The 16,032-nt window shown below is 50.1% G+C and overlaps 3 protein-coding genes across 4 annotated transcripts; 2 read left to right on the top strand and 1 right to left on the bottom strand.

Annotated features, from left to right (window-relative positions):
• The first annotated feature begins 291 nt into the window (after window positions 1–291).
• On the top strand, window positions 292–6,895 carry LOC117135968 (serine/threonine-protein phosphatase 1 regulatory subunit 10). 2 transcript variants are annotated; one of them, XM_033296577.1, is made up of 6 exons: window positions 292–389; window positions 1,175–1,409; window positions 1,486–1,583; window positions 1,651–1,925; window positions 2,065–3,387; window positions 4,903–6,895. In XM_033296577.1, the coding sequence occupies exons 2-6, from the start codon at window positions 1,317–1,319 to the stop codon at window positions 6,591–6,593; spliced, it is 3,480 nt and encodes a 1,159-aa protein (XP_033152468.1). In that variant the 5' UTR covers window positions 292–389; window positions 1,175–1,316; the 3' UTR covers window positions 6,594–6,895. The 2 variants fall into 2 exon arrangements, with proteins under 2 accessions (XP_033152468.1, XP_033152476.1); XM_033296585.1 differs by lacking the exon at window positions 292–389 and adding an exon at window positions 417–1,108.
• Window positions 6,896–7,147: 252 nt separating this feature from the next.
• LOC117150450 (peptidyl-prolyl cis-trans isomerase, rhodopsin-specific isozyme) lies at window positions 7,148–8,129 on the top strand. The gene is made up of 2 exons (XM_033317337.1): window positions 7,148–7,703; window positions 7,832–8,129. The coding sequence occupies exons 1-2, from the start codon at window positions 7,194–7,196 to the stop codon at window positions 8,033–8,035; spliced, it is 714 nt and encodes a 237-aa protein (XP_033173228.1). The 5' UTR covers window positions 7,148–7,193; the 3' UTR covers window positions 8,036–8,129.
• On the bottom strand, window positions 8,103–14,927 carry LOC117150449. Its single transcript, XM_033317335.1, has 15 exons — window positions 14,729–14,927; window positions 14,543–14,667; window positions 14,265–14,475; window positions 14,079–14,211; window positions 13,890–14,023; window positions 13,205–13,831; window positions 12,937–13,138; window positions 12,504–12,883; window positions 11,893–12,449; window positions 11,497–11,796; window positions 10,826–11,437; window positions 9,719–10,768; window positions 8,698–9,656; window positions 8,249–8,630; window positions 8,103–8,191 (listed from the first exon to the last, which is right to left on the bottom strand). The coding sequence occupies exons 1-15, from the start codon at window positions 14,871–14,873 to the stop codon at window positions 8,138–8,140; spliced, it is 5,871 nt and encodes a 1,956-aa protein (XP_033173226.1). The 5' UTR covers window positions 14,874–14,927; the 3' UTR covers window positions 8,103–8,137.
• Between the last annotated feature and the right edge of the window lie 1,105 nt (window positions 14,928–16,032).

A 16,032-nucleotide genomic window follows, 5' to 3' on the forward strand; every position in this document is an offset into this window, starting at 1 on the left:
TTTATTTAGTTGAAAAAAAAACTATAATTGTAACTATAACTTATTCCATTAGATGTATTCGAATAATTAACATGAATCAAAATCTTAATTTAATAAATTTCTTATTATAGCATTCGCTCTTATCCACCGTTGATAGGTTTTGAAACTGTTAACTAAGAACTAATTTCATTTCTATTAAAAGTGTTTTTGCGTAAATAATTATTGTTTATACTTTCAAAATAGGGGTATTAATTAGATTACCATATTCCGACTATGCGTTTTGGTATTTTCTAAACAACTTTTATTTTCAAGCAAGGAAAGGTCACACGATTTTGTAAGCCTAAGCAAAGCGCACGCAGGAGTTTTCGGAGAGATAGAAAAATCGTCGCCAAATAAATATTTAACAAATTGTAAGGCCGATAAACAATTGTACATTTAATATATATTTTCTGGAAGGCTTATTACCGATTTGCTCGACCTAAGTGTGCGGACCCAACCGCATGTCCAATTTTGGGGCGTGGACGTGAACGAAAGCCGATAATTAGGATTAAACAAAGAAAAATCAATGTAAAGTGGCCGATATTGTTGTAGTTGCTATAAAAAGACAATTTTCTAGCATTTCCCTTGGCTGCGGATTTAATTACGCCTTTGTGAAAAATTGTGAAAATCAAAATGGCGTCATTGTTGTGTGCGTGGCAAGGCGCTGCCAACCTGCTTTAACAGAAAACTGAGTAACTTTCACATTTTGTTTGTACCTAAAGTCAAATTTGGGTTGTAACCAAAACGAGGTAGAGAGACATTTGTGCTACAAACGTTCAGACGAACGCATGTTTTCGTTTTCGTATCAATACGTCGTAATATTTCATTTTCGGTTTTCTGAGAGTGGACAGTCTTCAGGGCTGCACTGGCATATCGATTACCGATAGCCGCGAGCACACGTCCGCATTTCATCAGTGCCTGAAAAATCGCAACGCGTAAAACACGTTTTCTGCAGCTCCAAAACAAAAAACAGAACACTCAAGCGGAAGGATTATTGGTTTACTGCGAGTTTACACAATAAAATAACAGCATTTATCATATTCTGGCGCTGCTGCTGGAATTTGTTTTATACTCGTTTTAAAAGTGAATTGTAGGGATATAGCAAAATTTTATTCTGCGAAATTTGTTCTCAGACTGGTGTTTTCTCCCATTTTAGATACTATTGCAGTCCTTGAAAAAGCGAATTCCTATGGAATTACGTAATCAGTGGAAATTTAGTATCTATTAAGGCACCCATACCAACAAAAGCGAGTGTCGCTGCACACACGCACGATCCAACACACGCGCACACGTTGCGTATGGTCACACCTACAAGTGTGGAAGAGAGACGGCCATACGGAGTTCAGCGTTGCCAGATACATTTTTTGATTTCCACACAAACAAAGAAAATGGTGAGTTATTGGCTGGAAAATGAAAAAAAGTTGTGCTTTATTTATAAGTGACTTATTTAATGTTTTTATTCGACAGCCTCGCATAGTTCCACTGCAATTGCTGAGGTGCCTGCGGGTGCTTTTGGACAACAATGGTGGAATTTTAAGTGCAGTAGAGGTGAAACGCATTTCGGGGTAAGTTCACCACTTGTCAGCAGCGACACCTATCGGCGTTTGCTAATATCAAGATTTTCGCCCACAGATTGATGGCCAAGTATTCAAAAAAACTCGTCTCGAAATGTGTGTATGTACAAATTCTGAAATCCACAAAGACGGAACTATTGGGCGACTTTATGGCGGTGGGCGGTTGGTCGCTGGTCTACACCTGGCTAAATGATGCCATCAGGGCGATGAACTGGCCGCTGGTGCAGGAGATCCTGGAACTTCTGCTACTTTCTCCCGTGGATGTCAATCGCCTCAAGATAAACTCAGCACCTATTCTGGTCAAGGGTCTGTGCAAGGATGGCGGCAATGAAGGTAAGTTTTCTTTGGTTAGTCTAACTCTAGTCGTAGTCCTTACTCCTGATTAGTCTTTTTGAGTCATGTTTTGGGCTGTCCTTAATGCTTTTAATTACCTAGGGATTACTAATTGGCTTTTCTCGACCCCGTTTTCCAGGTGTACGCATTCTAGCCAAGCGATTGGTAGAGCAGTGGCTGAAGATTGTGACGGAAAACACAAGCATGACGATCCAAGGAGCTGCCCCACAAATTGCAGCCACTACTGCCTCTCAGGTTCCTGCATCCGTTTCTGGACCTGGCTCCGCTTCAGTTCCGGACTCTGCCTCTTCTTCAGACAGCACTGATAGCGCCGGAGCACCTGTGACGTATACCATCACCTCGGCGGCCAACAGTAGCAATTCCAACAGCATTACCATTAAGTGGAAACCCTTGTTGGACAACCCAGATGGTGGCGACGAAAATGTTTCTGGCACAGCATCGAAGGCCAACGAGGAGGAACACCTGGAAAAGGGCTCCTCCGCAACCCACTCATTAGCCGACGCTAGTCTGGGGAGAAAGTCCGGTTTAGATGATAGTAGCTCCGCGGCGGAGGTTAAGTCTGGGGAGGACGTGGATAATAAGAAGCATAAGAGCTCCAAGAGCGACAGAAGTAAACGGTCCGAGAAGGAGCGCGAGAAGGATAGAAAGAAGGAAAGTTCAACGAGTCATAGGTCGTCCTCATCTAGCCATAAGTCGTCCTCTTCCTCGTCGTCCTCCTCTTCGAAGAGCAGTTCTTCCAAGAGCTCCTCCTCTTCTTCCTCCTCTTCCCATCGCAGTTCTAGCGATAAATACCGCGATAAAGACAAGGCTCGCTCTAGTTCCGGTTCCTCCAGCTCGAGCAAGGACCGGGAGCGCAGCAGCGGTTCGTCTTCTTCTTCCTCGAATAAACACAAGTCCTCAAAGTCCTCCTCGTCGTCGTCGTCGTCGAGCAGCTCTGGTTCTAGTTCGTCCAAAGATCGCAAGTCGTCGTCGTCAACTTCGTCATCATCCTCATCCTCGAAGCAGGACAAGGACAACAAGCTAATGCCTCCGCCAGCTGTAGCATCAAATGCTGCAGGTACATCTCCTACAGCTTCGGCAAAGGAGAGCGACGCACAGAAGCCCAGATCGATTCCTATCATGTCCCGCAAGGCCTCCATTTCGATAGAGATTCGCCGGGACACCGAAAAGACGGCCACTGTAAAGACGTACCAGTCCAAATTCAGATCGCACGGCCTGACGGAAGAGGCTCCGCCTCCCCCATCGCGCAAGGGCCTAAAGAAGCCCACATCGTCGGCGGTTCCCACTTCTCCCGCTCTAATGTCAGTCCCGTCTTCACTGAAACGACCATCGCCGCCGCCCAGGGATTTGTCCACCGACAAGAAGGCCAAGATCGACATCAACAACGTCGCGGGACATGTGGAGAGGCCCGGAGCCGCCAAGCTGATAGCGCCCAAAAAGAGTAAGCAACAGATGCCAGAATCACTATTAATGCTCTTCTCTATTTTTTCCACAGCCCAACAACTTTGGTGGCTTTTGCTTTTGTTTTCGATCGGAGTCGTATGTCGAACTCCGCCGTATTATTTGTTGATCTCCATTCCATTCTCAAGGTGTTTAATTTTGCTTGGGGCGGGTCTTAAATTGTAGAGCAGAAGTGGGGGTCTTTTAGTGTGGGTACCTTGCATTATAATGTATCAATCGTGGCAATGTTATCCCCGGATCAAGTTTGAACTGCGAGCTGCCCGAGTGTGAGTCTATGACCTCGATTCCGGATGAAGGCGGATGAAGTTGAATCCCGAAATCCGGTCACTGCGCATGCGCTGAGACCGAACGAAAACGAAATCTGAGGCACAGACGATGCCGTCGTCGTCGTCGCCGCCTGATGTTAAGTATCCAAACCTCAAATCTTGAACGTATTTAGCTTAGCTTAGCTATAAGGTATGTAGATTCACTTGGCGAGCAGCCCACGTTAAAGACTTACAAATAAAATACGGTTTCCTCTAGAAAAATACGATTTTTCTACTGAATAAAAAAACGCATTGAGCGCAAAAGAAACTAAAACGAAAATATTGAATTAAGCTGGCGGTTCTATAAGTTGGTAGGTGGTTCGATCACCACCGTGGGCTTGAGTCCCAGCTGCTTCGCTTTGGCCTCGATTTTGCTGTCGTGCGTCACCGAGGGTCTCCACCATTGTTCGCCTCGCTAGAGCAGGCAACCCTAGTTTACCCACATCCTCTCCGTAGTGCGTCATCAGCGGATGCGTCACCTTGCCAGCAAACTGCTCGGTGCGCGTAATCTGATCGCAGTCGGGTTCCTTGGGTAGATTAGCGTCGAGGAACCCCATTGACACTTATCGTTGTGCCGACGGGTGTCACACATAAATATTGAGCCACACAGTATTAAATTTTAAAGATGTTTAACTATTGTATATAACTAGTAGTCTTAACAATGCAATTTTAATAAGTGTACTTCTCCAGTTTCAATCGCAATGAGAGCTCATAACTTATGATGATTTAAGTCTACTTTAAAAACACTCTTTTTGGGGTAAAAAATAAGTTAAATAAAAAGAGGTCTATTAATTACATTCTGCCATAAATGTTGATTAACATTTGACACTTATATGTGAAATTAACATACTTATATACCTAATAAAGTCATGCAAGCCAACACTTTTAAAGCACTTTTGGGGAAAATTGATGAATTGTTTAGTAGTTCTAGGTTTTGGTATATACTCGGTGCTTATTCCAGTAGGGACCCCTATTTCATTAATTATCGAAATTAATCAATCTGAAACGCAACAAGTGTGTGTGTGTGTCAAGACCAGATTGGTTATTTCCATAACTTCTTTACTTCTACCAATTTCCAGCAAAAGCAAAACCCACCAAAGCCAATGGGCCATTCAACGAAGGCCACTTAATCAATTTCTTAACCAACCCAATTACTGGAGCGATTACTTACTTTACCCTCATTTTTCCAGTTCAAACCCTGGTGGAGACCAACCTGTTCTCGGACGCCCTGGCCGCCTCCATCGAACCCAAGAAGGTGGTGAAGCGCAAGCGGACGTCTGCAACATCGCCCACGGACAAGGACGCGCCACTGGCGCCGCTCAAGTTCTACCAGGATACTCTGGACGAGTCGAAGAGCGAGGAGAAGTCGGACGACAGCAGCAAGGAAAACGATGATGCGCGCTCCGGGTCACCCGGCAAGGACACGGATGCCGATGACGACGACATTCCCCTTAAGAGGGTCAAGGAGGACATCGAGCAGAAGGTGCAAAAGGCGAAGGCTGCGGCAGGAGGAGAAGGCGGAGAAGCGGGTAACACCTCCGACAGCGCTGAAGATCTTCCCGAGGAGCCCAAGAAGCCTGGGCCTGGCTGTGGACCCGATGGACCACCGGGAGTGCTCACGCTGCACCGCCGCAAGGGCCCGAAAAAGAAGCTAACCTGGCAGTCAGAGGATAAGCTCACCCAGGTACGATACTTCGAGGTCGACCGCTCGGAGCGAGTGAATGTGATGAAGCAGACCTTCCTGGAAATGAAGAACATGGAGCGATTCAGCGAGCGGGACGCGCTGACCATTGCTCGGCGTGGATTCGACGACACCATGGAGCCGCAAATGGAGTGGCGGCCCCTACTCGAAGTCGATAATGTGCCCGACCACCCGAACGGAAACCTCTCCAAGCAGCGCCAGGTGCAGATGGACAGGGAGGCCACCACTCTAAGAGCCCTGTACTTCTCGCCCGACATGATTCCCGACAGTCCTGCGGAGGCGGAACTGGAGCCGCACTTTGCTCATGACATTCCCGTGATACCCATGGATGACTTGACGGGGAATCCGGATGCTGTCAACGACTACAGTGCCTTGGCGTGGCCGGAGCCCAAGAAATACGCGCCTAGCTCGGGAGTCGGAGCAAATGTCAGCGGTTCGGACATGGGCTTCAATGACAATATGTTGACCGGACTGGGAGCTGGACCGAACCTAATGCAAAACCCATTCGATCCGTTCATGGGAGGCATGCCTGCTCCCACGGGAATGCCACCCGCACCAAACATGATGCCAAATCAAGTGCCCAACGGAGCGCCGCAAATCTGGCAGAACCAAATGGGTCCGGGAGGTGGGCCGCCCGGTGTACCGCCCATGATGAACGGACCCGGTGGCCCCGGAATGGATATGAACAATATGAACATGAACAACATGCCACCGCAGAACTTTATGGGCAATCAGTTTGGAAGTCCAGTGTCCCCATTCGGAAACGGCCCACCACCTGGATTCAATCAGTACCCGCCCATGATGATGAATGGCCCAGGGCCGGGACCGGTTATGGGACCCAATGGTCCAGTGATGGGGCCCAACGGGCCCATGATGAACGGCCCACCCAATGGACCCATGATGAACGGGCCGCCCAATGGAATGGGACCAGGACTGATGATGGGCGGACCCAGGAACAACAACAACAGGAACAAGAACAACGGCGGCGGCATCTGGCGCAGCGGGGGCAACAACTTCCAGGAGAACTCCGGCGGCAACTGGCGCTCAGCAGGATCTGGCCCCAATCGAGGAGGCGGAGGAGGCAATGGCAACACCGGCGTCTGCAAGCAGTTCATGCGAGGGCACTGCAACATGGGCAAGAACTGCAAGTACGTGCATCCGCAGAAGAAGCGCTTGTAGGACCTACCCGAATCTTCTGCGGAAGATTCAGCTGCATAGATCTCATACGCGCACGGAGGCCGTGATTTCCGAAATCGAGTCCCCACATGAAGACTGTATCCAGGTTAGCTGCCGCTGGTTAATCTAATTGTATATATGTATTCGGTATATTTTGTGTAGACGCAGTCTATCCCTAAGTTTTTAGCCTAAGATCTGGGTTCAATCCCCTGCCCCGCTAACTTTATTATTATACAGATTACCATAAGGTTAAATATTTATAAGTTCAAATTTACACAATTAAATACAAAGTCATATGATGCAAAGCCAATGCAGTTGATTTCTTTAGGGAAGCGATGCGAGATTAGAATTAAAAACCATACTTTTGATTTTCATCAAGCATGCTCAGTAGGTATATTCACAAGATGTTTGCTGCCGGGTGCTGAAATCGATGTCTTCAGGGGGTATGCCATCATCATGCGGTGCTTGCACTTAACCTGGAACTTTTGTGGCTTCCGTTTCCAGGCCCGCGACCCAGAATTCACTTTCTACACGTATAGTTTCCACAGTCACGTCTTCGTTTCAGTTACGTGTATTTCATCAGCGCGTTCGGTCCGGAAAACCATGAAGTCATTGCTGAATCGGATAATCCTGTGCAGCGCCTTTCTGGCCGTGGCCAGTGGTCTGAGCTTCACGGTGACGTCGCGGATCTACATGGATGTGAAGCACAACAAGAAGCCGGTGGGCAGGATCACGTTTGGACTCTTCGGGAAGCTGGCTCCCAAGACGGTGGCCAACTTCCGGCACATTTGCTTGCGCGGCATCAACGGGACCAGCTACGTGGGCTCGCGATTCCATCGCGTGGTGGACCGCTTCCTCGTCCAAGGCGGCGACATCCTGAACGGCGACGGAACTGGCTCCATTAGCATCTATGGAGACTACTTTCCGGACGAGGACAAGGCTCTGGCGGTGGAGCACAACAGACCCGGTTACTTGGGCATGGCCAATCGGGGTCCGGACACCAATGGCTGCCAGTTTTATGTGACCACCGTGGGCGCCAAGTGGCTGGACGGAAAGCACACTGTATTCGGCAAGGTGCTGGAGGGAATGGACACCATCTATGCCATTGAGGATGTGAGTATTCGAAACAAACTTATCGACATTCCTGGTTAGATTCAAGCAAACCGGGACCACAATCGTGGCTAAAACGCAAAGCCACACAGATTTGAAAGAAACCTTTTCTGACCCATTTTCCGTTCCAGGTAAAAACCGATACGGACGACTTCCCTGTGGAACCCGTGGTGATCTCCAACTGCGGCGAGATCCCCACGGAGCAGTTCGAGTTCTACCCGGACGACTTCAACATACTCGGATGGATCAAGGCGGCTGGTCTGCCCGTGACCAGCTCCTTCTGCGTTCTGCTCATCTTCCACTACTTCTTCCGCCAGCTCAACATGTACTGCTGAGGACTTTAGAGAATAAGCTTTATTACTGCACATAAGACTAAGAAGCCCCCATCCACTCCGAATGAAACCCACAATAAATGCATACAAAACTTGAGGACTTCCCTAGGACACGAGCACGGCCTTCAGTAGGATGGGAAGAGTCGGTCCCATGTGCAACTGTGGGATACGTGTCAGCATTTAAGGATTAGCTCAGCTTATACCAAAGTAACTCACATCGATGAAGAGGTAGTCCTCCACGTGCTGGTCCTTCTTGTAGAACCGCGACTCCGGCTTAAAGAGCCCAACCATGGTCACGTCCACTCCGGAATAGTTGGACAAGCAGCCCGAGAAGATCTTGGCCAGCGTGAAGTGGTGCTTGTGGTCTGGATAAACGGACCGGTTCAGGCTGTTGTAGTACTCCTCGATTAGGCGTCGGTCCTTGGGCGCCAGATCCCGCTGGTGCTGGACCATTGTGTCCAGGTCAAAGGAGTGGGCGTGCTTCACCTTGGGATCCTGCTCCGCGTCCATCAGTCGCTCCATCATATTTCTGTACTTTTTCTTGAAGTACTCCAGTGCCGTGCACTTCTCAGCCCAGAAGGAGAACTTTTTGTCGGAGCTAGGGGATATTGTTATTATTATTTGAGTTTCTTCTAAATTAAAATGCATCAGATTATACCACTTACTGCTTGGCATCCGTGACGTTGAAGTCCACGTATAAGCCCGGAATCCTGACGGCCGTGCGTGCTGCTGCAATGAGTTTGCCGGGTCCGAAGAAGTGCAGCTTGAGCTGGAAGCGCCGCACGGAGTTCCTGGCCATGGAACCCAGGTCAAGGACGTAGCCGTGCTGCTCGCACGGAATGGGTTGGACGGTGAAGTGCTTCACCATCGCCGACTGTTTGACTCCCGGCGAGTTGTGCATCTTTTGGTAGGTTTGATGGACCTGCTGGTGCAGCTTGTACAACTCCTGCTGTGTGCGGAGTCGCTTTAGGTAACGCTCCGCCAGGATCAGTTGCCTCAGGACGGTGGCATGGGGCAGCTCCTGGTTGTTGTTCACCATCACGTAGGTGTGGACCATGCGGAACAGTTGAAAATCGTGCGCTTCCTTCCGCTCGGAGGACATTTCGGACTCGCTGGCGGAGAGCAAAGAGAAATCCTCGGTAATGGATGGTTTTTCCTCCACTTGGTTCTCCTCCTCGCCTCCTGCGCCTTTCGGTTCTTCATCGACCTCCGTGATGGAGCGAAATATCTCGTAGTGGTAAATCTTCTGCAGCATCCGGTACTCCTCCTCCACCTCCAAGGGATCCATAGGCGCAGAGGGCAGTGGAGAAGCCATCTCCAGCATGGGCAACACGCCCTGCCCCCTCAGGTGAAAGTAGCTGGAGTCGCTGTTGTTGATCATCGCTCCGAAGGAATGGCGGAAGCTCTCGCTGAAACCGAGGATGCCCTTCACACGTATCTGACTCGCTCCAAGTGGCTCCAGCTGCATAGTATCGCTGGTCACCAGCTTGCAGAAGCCGTCCACCAGACGCTTCTCGTGGGCCTGCTCCTTGCCCGGGGCCTTCACCTCGACGACAACCAACTGGAGCGGATACCTGCTCAAGTTGTTGACGCGCAGCGTGGTATCGAAAGTCTCGTACCAGGGCTAGTATATAGATTTATGTATTGACATATTCTCTAACGGGTTCCAATAGGTAATATACACACCTTAATGCCCATGTAGACGCTCTCCTTGTGGAACTTTATCTTCTGCGGAAGATTGACCAGCGTTACGGTGAATCGCTGAGTACGTCCGCCCAGAATGACCAACTCGAAGACGGCCCGCATCTCGTGGTTCCGCCGGATGTGCGGCAGATGGAGCTTGCACTCCATGTCCATGTGCTCGACGACGCCTCTCTTCTCGTAGAAATAGATGAAGCGACTGGAGAAGCAGTACTCCGAGGATGGCTCCGACCACTGATCGCTGGAGTCGATGTGCAAGCGATCAAGAATGTCCGAGATGGTTTCCCGCACCACACTTGTCGAGCTCTGATCGCGGTCCTCCAGGTCGTCGGGGGGATCCTTTGGCGGGAATAGCAATGGTTTGTTCCTCAAGTCCATATCGTTGATGACGTCGCCCAGGAGATCCAGAATAAAATCGCCTTCCTCCTCAAATCGACGAAACTGGCAGCGACACTCCTGGTATCTCTTTGTCATATTTGGCTGGTCCTCGCAGCTGAAGTCGTACTCCAGCATCCGCAGAATCTCGGAGAGAATTTCGCCAGCAATGCCATCCGGGTCGTCCTCGTCGCCTATGTACACCTCGGTGGTCTCCAGCCTCTTCCACTTGAACTCGGCTGGCATACAGCCCTGGTTGACCAGATTGATGATGCTGTCGTAGGCCTCGCCGCGATCGAAGAGGACGAGATCAGGTTGCAGGATTACCACATCCGGCACCATTATGGCCAGCCGGAGGGGAAGGGACTTGAGCTGCTTTCCCAGCGCCATAACCCCGATCCTTCCTTCGATTTGGCGGCAATATTGGTTCTTCAGGCCGCCTCTGTTGAGAATCACAAAGATCTCCTTTCGCTCCAAGTCGTTCATGCTAATCCTAATCTCTTTTTCGTAGGTGTCTTCGTAGAACTCCTTTATTCTGAAAGGACCGGTCACCTGGAGCGTAACCTCAGCGATAGGCAACGTACAGGGATTAAACAGTACTGGCGTTTCCACATAGGATCGTTCCTTCAGTGGCTCACAGCGCTTGTAGTTAAAGTTCAGCTTGGGTTATAAATAATAATAAATTAAACCATATAGCAATCCTAATCAAATGCTAACCTGCTTTGGGATCCAATGCAGTTGACAGTCCACAAAGTCGGCGGAAGTCCTTATCCTTATGATGTGCTTGCGTTGCGGGTACTTTTGGTCGATGACCTGCAGCAGGAAGTCGCCGGTGGCGTGGCCCTCCACATACGAGCTGGCCAGGATGTCCAGCTGACTCTCGCAACTGGGCGACAAGTAGATGTTCTTCGGTTCCATGTCGAATCGGGATGTTAGGGCGTTGGTGGCACAGCCCGATGTGACATTGGCCTCCGGTCCGTAGGAATTTAGCCGGATGATCAGGACGCGGTAAGCGCGACCACCCTTGTTGATCACTCGTACTGGAAAGCGGTGGTGGTAAATGCTCTCCTGGAACTGCTCCTTGGTGTCGGTGTACAGCAATCCAGCATCGAATCCATTGCGGATATCGGGCTCAAAGTAGAGGGGCACGCCCTCCACCAGAAACGTGATGGGCAGCATCATCACATTGTCGAACTGAAGGTCGATGTACAGAGTGTTCTGGTACAAGTCGGGATCGGTGAACACCGACACCAGCGTGGTGTACATGCTCTGTCCCGTGGACGCCAGGGCTCCTCCCCTCGACGTCAGATACTGGAATTCTATATCTTTCTAACAGCGAAATGGGAAGGGAAGTCAGTTGTGGAGTAAATACATCCAAGTACCCTTACCAGCCGCATGCTGAGCTTCGTGAGCGTGGGGGTGTAGTTGTCGATATAGAAGTGCACCACGCTTTTCTCGTAGACCTGCAGGCGCTGGTGCACGTACATCGGAGTAATCCGAATCTCGGAGGGCAAAACGTTGGCGAACAGGTGGAAGGCGTAGGGTCGTTTAGCGCCCACGATACTGACCAGACCCGATAGCCTCGTGCTGCCCAACGAGCGGAAGGTGACCGCGCACTTGGCAGTGACTTCCGATCCGCCGTCGATGAAGAACTTCCAAATGCCGTCGCGAAAAGTCATGTCGTTGGGCTGTGGAGGAAAAGGTGTAGTTAGTCAGCTGTTTTCAGGAGCATTTTCCATTCGGCTCGAAGGACCCATATTTCATCAGGGTTATCCATGACTTACAACCACGTCAAAGTGAAGAAAGGCCCCTATGGTAGATCGGTTGGCGAAGTTCATCTCAAAGTCGTAGTCCTCGCCAGCGTAAATGATTCGGCTGGAGAGGTCAACCATGTTGGACCAAACTATATCGGGCACAACGCAGTTGTACTCAAACCAGAGCTTCGAGCAGAGGAACTCCGACTTGATCATAGTCTTCATAATGGGGTGATCATCGCTGGATTCCAAGGAAGGGTTGGCGACGACGGGACAAATCCGCACGGACAGCGATCGGTGGAAGTAGCCAACCTTGTTGGGCACCAAAAGGATGGTGATGCTGCGCCCGGTGTTTGGACGCAGGTAGATTATCTCATTGTCACAGAACACTTCGCGTGGGTCGCTGGGGAGGGCGTTCCAGTCCATGAATATGTAGTTGTTGTGCTTGGTGAACACGGAGAAGTACTTGGAGCTCAGCAGACCCATCAGCGCCTCTTGGATCACTCGGCGATCGGTCTCCGACTTTTCGAAGATCTTCTGCTTCTTCAGGCTGGTCAGCAGATGGGCGGCCATTTGCGGAATGGGTTCTATGTGGAAAGTATGTAGCAACAACTCATTAAAAGCCCAATCCCAAGGCTTACCCATAACTTCCTCCTCAAACTCTGAACTGTAGACGGAATCGGTCGACTTCACGGAGTTCACAGACAGCAGTTCCGGCTCGGTGATGGTGAGGTGGATTTCTTTGTGTTCCTCCAGCTGCTGGCTCTGCAGATCCTCGTGCACCTGCTGCAGATGCCGTATGGGATCCCGCACAGTTACGGGCAGCATATCCGTGGCGCTGCGAATGTTTAGGACCAGCGGCGTTTCCTCGCCATCTTCCGTGGCCTTCACCTGGAGCGTAATGGGCACTGCCAGCGGATTCATGAGCAGCATGTACCGCTTCTGGGGCACCGCAATCGGAATGCTTCCAAACTCCACCAGCTGGGGGAACGTGCGCAGCTGCACCGGCTGTCCGGCGCCTCTGGTGAAGATTGGTGTGATTAGGGGCTACATTGTCATTACACTGGTAGTTACTTCAGTGAGATCTTGTAGTGCGCTCCATTCTGCACCTTGAAGCGCAAAGTATTGGTGAACCGGGAGGGCAGCAGCGTGTAAAAGGACAGGTTGAAGATTCCGCGTGTGCACGGCTCCAGAAAGAATCCCTCTGCTGGCGTGATGCGAATTCCGGACCCATCGGGATCCGAGCAATCAGTGTACACAACTTTGGCGGGCACATCTGTGGACATAAGTTAATATCATGTATTAATGGGCAGAGGTCATAGCCCAGTAGGTCTAGTATCACCATCAACATTGAGGACCTTGATCTGGGCGCAGTGCTCTTCGCCCAGGTAGATCTTCCGGAAGTCAATGGTCTTCGGATGGAACTCCATGTCAACGCCGCCGATTGATCCAGAGAGGATGACGTTGTGCGATTCGATGCACTCCTGGGCGTCGGTGAAGCAAAAGGTGGCTCGACTGCGCTGGAAGTACGGGGGCTCCACGTCGTCGGAAAATGGGTTTTCTGGATTGTAGCTCGGGCGGAAAATCAATCGGATTTCAGCGGAAGAGGCGGACCCAATCCTGGCCGGCAAGTCGAAGTCGAAGTGCTTGGCCGCATCCGCATCGATCTGGACGTTCTGGATACTCGTGTTCTCCTCGAAGTCGTACAGCAGCACGCTGTGCATGCTGACGGCATCGTCAATCAGTTTGTTGGAGAGAGTGCCTTCCATGTCCTGGCTATCGCTCACCCCTAACGGCTCGGAGTAGAACTTGCCGGCTACGAAGACTTCGTGGGGGGTCTCGTTGCACACGGTTACCGTGCGCACATCTTCTCGCGAAAACTTGGTCATGCCGAAGACCACGCTGCCGATGCTCAGGTGCACACCCATGGACTTGGGCGTGAAGAAGAACATCACCGGCTTGGGGGGCACTGCAATCAGATGCGATGTCAGCACACAGCCGGGTGTGAAGGATTCAGGAATACTCACACACGCCGAACTTGATGTTGAAGAAACCCCTGTAGACATTCAGCTTTTTCGGCTGGATAACCAGCAGGAGCTTGCCGTAATCCTTCGGCGGCAGGATGTCCTTGTTGTTACTGATCTGCAGGCCCCGATTGGTGCTGTAACATGATCCTGAGCTGGACTTGTCACATGGCACATGAATGCACAACTTACTTTCTGTACCGCACTCGGACAAGATCTTTGGTGGGGTTGTAGATGATCATCTCGTAGTGCGTCTTGTTGCCGGGCACGCAGTTCGGAAAGGTGATTGTGTCGCTAATCGAGGGACTTTCCAGCTTGTCCAGTACTGGGGAAGAGTACGGCAATGGGATTGGAATCATGGCGACCAGACGAGCTTACCAACTATGGGCACTTGGAAGATGATGTTAGGGTGAAAGCACTCCACCAGGATGTGGCGTCTGCGATTGATGTCCCGCTTGGAGGAGGCCCTGATCCAGATCTTTACTTCCAGCGACTCGTCAGTGTTCAGGTAACGATGCAGGTCCAGTTCCGGTATCGAAACAGAAGTGTCTTCCGGACTGTCGGTGGTTACGTTGACCAAGCGGGGAAACTGCGGGCCAGTTCCATTAGAGTGAGAATGGATAATTGGAATGGGATTCGCTGTTTAGCACACTCACCAGTCCGGTGTTCTTGATATTGAGGGTCAGGCCGTAGGTGCTGTTGACCCTGAAGCACTTGTTGTGTATCATCATCCGCGGCGTTATGTGCAGCGTGTCCACCATGTTGGAGTACTCGCTGTAGTCTGCGCGAGGGCGAAAGAGGAGGGCATTGATATAGCCAGTACCTGTAGTCTGTAATCTTACATTCCTTGGCCACGCAGCATTGGAACTGGCGCTTCGCTTTGCTATATCGTACTGGCGGCTTTGCTTGGCGCTCCTTGGCGGGTTTTCCAGCGTTTGGGGCTGGACGAGCGGGCTCCTGCGCGGGATTCGATTCCGAATCGGACATTCTGGCATGTAGTGTGTCCCCTAAAACTCAAAGATTGTCATAAAATATAGTTTCGTTTTAACTTGATAGAAATTCAAAGGCCGGAGCTCACCGCAGTGAGTCTCTGATGTTTTTTTAACAGGGTGGCAGCGCTTCGGTTCACAACTCACCACAGCGAAACGGTTTAGCATTTGAAATTTCATGCAAGCAGTGCAAGAGGCGTTTTAGTTGATTTTTTCTGTTCTTAATTAAGTTGAAATGCGGTTGGACTGGAATTTGCTGGGCTCTCTTTGTATTCATTTTTATTATTACATCTATATACCTCCTAATCAGTGGTCCTCTGTAGTCGGCTGTAGTCGCTTTTCTGGGGCTGCTGTTTTGGCAAAACAATTTCAATTTGGAAAACCCAACGCAGCGTGAGCACCACAAAATGTCGAACGTGTTGCAGCCTCTTCTTTTGGCTTGACCTCAACCACAGTTTCATCGGAAAGCCCAAATACACAGAGAGAAAATATAGGTGGAGTCTTGCGAGAAAATGGCAAGAAATAGTCGTAGATTAGCTATCTTTAAGATGAAATTACTATTTTTATTACAAATAAATCTGTGTTGAAAAAATCCAAAATATATTTCAAGGTACTGTGAAACTTAGTTCCTAGTAAGCCCTACTTTTCAACGTGCAAAACCGAAGCAATGCCAACCGCAAAAGCTGCCAATGCACAACAAAGTCCGGCTGTTTGCCTTATTTATTTGCTGGTCCGTTCGAAGGATGCCGCCGTCTGTGCCCGATTCTGCACTTGGCAAAAGGACATTTCGTCCTTTTGTGCAAAATTAATGATATGGGCGAGGAGGAAGGGCAGTTGTGCGGTTGCGATGGCCTCCGCCATCCTATTGCCATTTTTATTGTCAACGGGGCCCCGAAACTTGAGATAAAAATTTGCCGGAAAGCCAAGCGACCGCAAAACCGGACAAAGAAAATTGAAAGAAGGTCCTGTGGATGTGGAATGCGAAATTTGCATGTGTGCTCTGCACTGCCTGGTTGGTCCAGCCCACTTGTGTTATCGCCGGCAAAGCGCTTATAAATCACGGCACTTCAGATGCCAGGACCTCGAGCCACCGACTTCGGACGCTCAGAAGATAGCCAAAAACACATGACCAACGGGATGGCCGAAAATTGCAGCAG

Source organism: Drosophila mauritiana, chromosome 2L (genome assembly GCF_004382145.1).
Source record: "Drosophila mauritiana strain mau12 chromosome 2L, ASM438214v1, whole genome shotgun sequence".
NCBI lineage: Eukaryota > Metazoa > Arthropoda > Insecta > Diptera > Drosophilidae > Drosophila > Drosophila mauritiana.

What these genes read in the sequence shown, in the direction of transcription:
- LOC117150449 (XM_033317335.1), bottom strand. Translation starts at nt 14,873, where the DNA reads ATGTCCGATTCGGAATCGAATCCCGCGCAGGAGCCCGCTCGTCCAGCC. An exon ending in ATGCTGCGTGGCCAAGGAAT is followed by an intron (nt 14,668 to 14,728) that starts GTAAGATTACAG and finishes GCCCTCGCGCAG; the next exon opens with ACTACAGCGAGTACTCCAAC. An exon ending in TTCTTCACTTTGACGTGGTT is followed by an intron (nt 11,797 to 11,892) that starts GTAAGTCATGGA and finishes TTTCCTCCACAG; the next exon opens with CCCAACGACATGACTTTTCG.
- LOC117135968 (XM_033296577.1), top strand. Translation starts at nt 1,317, where the DNA reads ATGGTCACACCTACAAGTGTGGAAGAGAGACGGCCATACGGAGTTCAG. An exon ending in GAGGTGAAACGCATTTCGGG is followed by an intron (nt 1,584 to 1,650) that starts GTAAGTTCACCA and finishes TTTCGCCCACAG; the next exon opens with ATTGATGGCCAAGTATTCAA. An exon ending in GCTGATAGCGCCCAAAAAGA is followed by an intron (nt 3,388 to 4,902) that starts GTAAGCAACAGA and finishes TCATTTTTCCAG; the next exon opens with TTCAAACCCTGGTGGAGACC.
- LOC117150450 (XM_033317337.1), top strand. Translation starts at nt 7,194, where the DNA reads ATGAAGTCATTGCTGAATCGGATAATCCTGTGCAGCGCCTTTCTGGCC. An exon ending in CCATCTATGCCATTGAGGAT is followed by an intron (nt 7,704 to 7,831) that starts GTGAGTATTCGA and finishes TTTCCGTTCCAG; the next exon opens with GTAAAAACCGATACGGACGA.